This window comes from Elephantulus edwardii, unplaced genomic scaffold (assembly GCF_000299155.1).
Source record: "Elephantulus edwardii isolate Elephantulus edwardi_28Jun2011 unplaced genomic scaffold, EleEdw1.0 scaffold00066, whole genome shotgun sequence".
Classification (NCBI taxonomy): domain Eukaryota; kingdom Metazoa; phylum Chordata; class Mammalia; order Macroscelidea; family Macroscelididae; genus Elephantulus; species Elephantulus edwardii.
Window position 1 is genome coordinate 3,288,399 of NW_006399816.1, and position 2,872 is coordinate 3,291,270.

The following is a 2,872-nucleotide window of genomic DNA, read 5'->3' on the forward strand; positions in this document are numbered from 1 at the left end:
GCCAGCATTTGTTGCTTGCTGTTCTGTTCAATTTTACTATTCTTACTGGGGTGAGATGATATCTCATAGTTGTTTTATATTTCTTATAAAAGGTATTTGCAATGACTACATCATTGACTCTACAAAATCCTATCATTTTATCCCCAGCCTTGTTTCTGTCACCCAGCCCAGGTTTTCCAACTTGATCCTTCTTTTCTATTCCCAACTTTTGCATTTCTGTCACCCATTATTATTAGTGCATCCTGGTTGAATGTTTGATTGATTTCTGATAGCAGAAGTTGGTAGAATTTTAAAAAAATTAAAAATTATGGGGAGCTCTGGTGGCCTAGTGGCAAGAAGCTGCACTGCAATCCCAGTGGTACGTGGTTCAAATCCACCAGATACTCTGCCGGAGAAGGAGGGGCAATCTCCTCTTGTACCAGTCAGATCCAATTTGTCAGTACGCATACATAAAATAAAAAAATTAAAAATTAGTACAACTCGTCTATTTCCTCCTTGGCTCTGGGTACATGTATTTGAATAATGGTGGTATTGATAGGTATTCCAAGATGGATCTGGAAATGGTCTTTTTAACTGTGAATGCAACTCCATTTTTCCTCTCCTTTTCATGTCCAGCATAGAAGATCATATGAGTGTCTGATTCACAATATCCCATGCCGTTCCATCTCATTTCACCAATACCTAGTATGTCAATATTTATACATTTCATTTCTCTCAAAAATATCCAATTTACCTTCATTCATGCTTCTTACATTCTACGTTTGGGCTCTTAAATGTGCTCCAACGTTTTCTTTGATTTGTATAGTTAGTTTTAGGCTTTATATTTGGAACTGTGATCAAGCTTGAGTTAGATTTTTAATATGGTATGAAGTAGGGATCTGGTATTAATTTTCTGCAAATTGATACCATTCTCCCACTTAATGAATTTCATCTCCTTGTTGAAAATAAAATGTCCGTAAGTAGATGGATTTATTTCTCACTTCTCAATTCTGTTCCACTGGGCTGTGTCCCTGTAACTTTACGAGTACTGAGCTGTTTTAATTACTGTGGCTGTATATTAGGTTTTGAAATCAGAAAATGTATGGCCTCATATTTGTTTTTAGTCTTTAGTCTTACTTTGTCTATCTGTGATATCTTTCTATATGAAGGTGATTATTTTTCCAGCTCTTTGAAAAATGATGATGATGGGATCTAGATCAAGATTGCATTAAATTTGTAGATTGCTTTTGGTTATATTGCCATTTTCACAGTGTTTAATCATCCAACCCATTGTTTATGATTTTAAAGTTTAAAATACATTAAATACTTGAGTTGGGGTTATTTTCTGTGCGAAAGGATTTAGAGATTGGAAAAAAAAAATCTTAATCTACATAGTGATTTAGATCAAGGGAGCTTTGGTAGCCTGGTCCACAGGGAGTTGTGGTACCAATCCAAAGGCCCTACCTCTCCGGTGATTCCAAACCACTAGTGGTTCCCTTGGAGAAAGATGGCCAGTCTTCTCCTGTGTGATTTACTCTAAATCTCTAAAGCCTGCTGCAGAGGCAGCTGTGAGCCGTTTCTACTGTATAACAATGAATGTAAGAGAGATGTCAGAAAGTCCTGGAAGTTGTTTTTAGTTCAGAGAAAACCCTGTTGATCTTAGAAAGAGAGCTGTGGAATCCCAGAGTGGGATCCATGGTCAGAACCATTTGTACTTACAACAGATTGAACAATAACCATTTAACCCATTAAATACCATAAAGGTACTTATTTCATGGATTGAGTAAAACCTGTGTCACCATTATCAGAAGAAATCTTTCAACTGTATAATCTTTTGATATGATGGTAGAGAAATTTCCTGTTACACAAAACTTATCTTGTTCTCATTCTCAGAAATTTGTGTGGCTGAATTATTTTTAACATTTGATAGTTTTAAAGTATTTTGTTACTGAGAACCATTACTAATCATTTTTATTTTAAAAAACTGTATTAGAACAACAGTATTAAAACTTGTTAGTCACTCATAGGTTTATAACTCTAATAACTGTTCATCTTTGCATGCTAATATCTAACCTTTACTTTTAAATATACTTTATTAATAATGGTACTTTTAAATAAGGAATATAAACATGCAGCATTTACTATGGTTTCTTTTCTTTCTAAGGTACGTTTTGGGTGGAGGTGCATTATGTATGGAACTCCTCACAAAACAGGTGACTGGTTTCTTATAGCATTCAGTTTTCAACCTCAATGAAGTATTTTTGTTACATAGTTAGATACTGATTGGAAAAGCTGCTGTGTAATAGCTTTATATACCTACTTTAAAAACTAGATTTTTAAAATAGCACCCACTTTTAAGACAGAAAAAAGATGTTTAGGGTAAACTAGAGAAATGACATTGAGTTTGCTATTGACTCTGTGCTAGAATTGGTATTAAGAGCAGTGTTTATTTAAGATTGTCATTTACTCATATTAGAATTTAAGTTTGTAAGTTTCACTAGAGTTTGAAGATGTGACCAAGTTTACTTTTCTTCTAAACTACAAACTCATGTTGATAAATGCCATTTTAAAAGCTTTCATTAGTGAGAGTCAGGAGTACAACAGTGTTTTAGAGAAGTATTTTCTTCTTCCTATAGGGCTGGAGCAGTGCCTACTCAATAGAGTCTGTCATCATGCAGATCAATGCTACCTTAGTCAAAGGCAAAGCCAGAGTGCAGTTTGGTGCAAATAAGAATCAATAAAATTTAGCAAGAGCTCAACAATCTTATAATTCCATTGTACAGATACATGAGAAAAATGGCTGGTATACCCCTCCAAAGGAAGATGGCTAAACGTATTGACTGTCAAATTATGGACCCATGTTGCTTTAAAGAAAATCTTCCCACCATGCAGA

General features: G+C 34.6%; 1 protein-coding gene across 1 annotated transcript in view; it reads left to right on the forward strand.

The window, feature by feature from the left end:
- The window catches only part of UBE2Q2 (ubiquitin-conjugating enzyme E2Q family member 2), a 70,995-nt gene extending 68,185 nt beyond the window's left edge, over positions 1-2,810 (forward strand). The window contains 2 exon segments of the mRNA XM_006888270.1: positions 2,144-2,192; positions 2,616-2,810. Coding sequence (XP_006888332.1) covers positions 2,144-2,192; positions 2,616-2,810 — 244 coding nt within the window.
- The last annotated feature ends 62 nt before the right edge of the window (positions 2,811-2,872 follow it).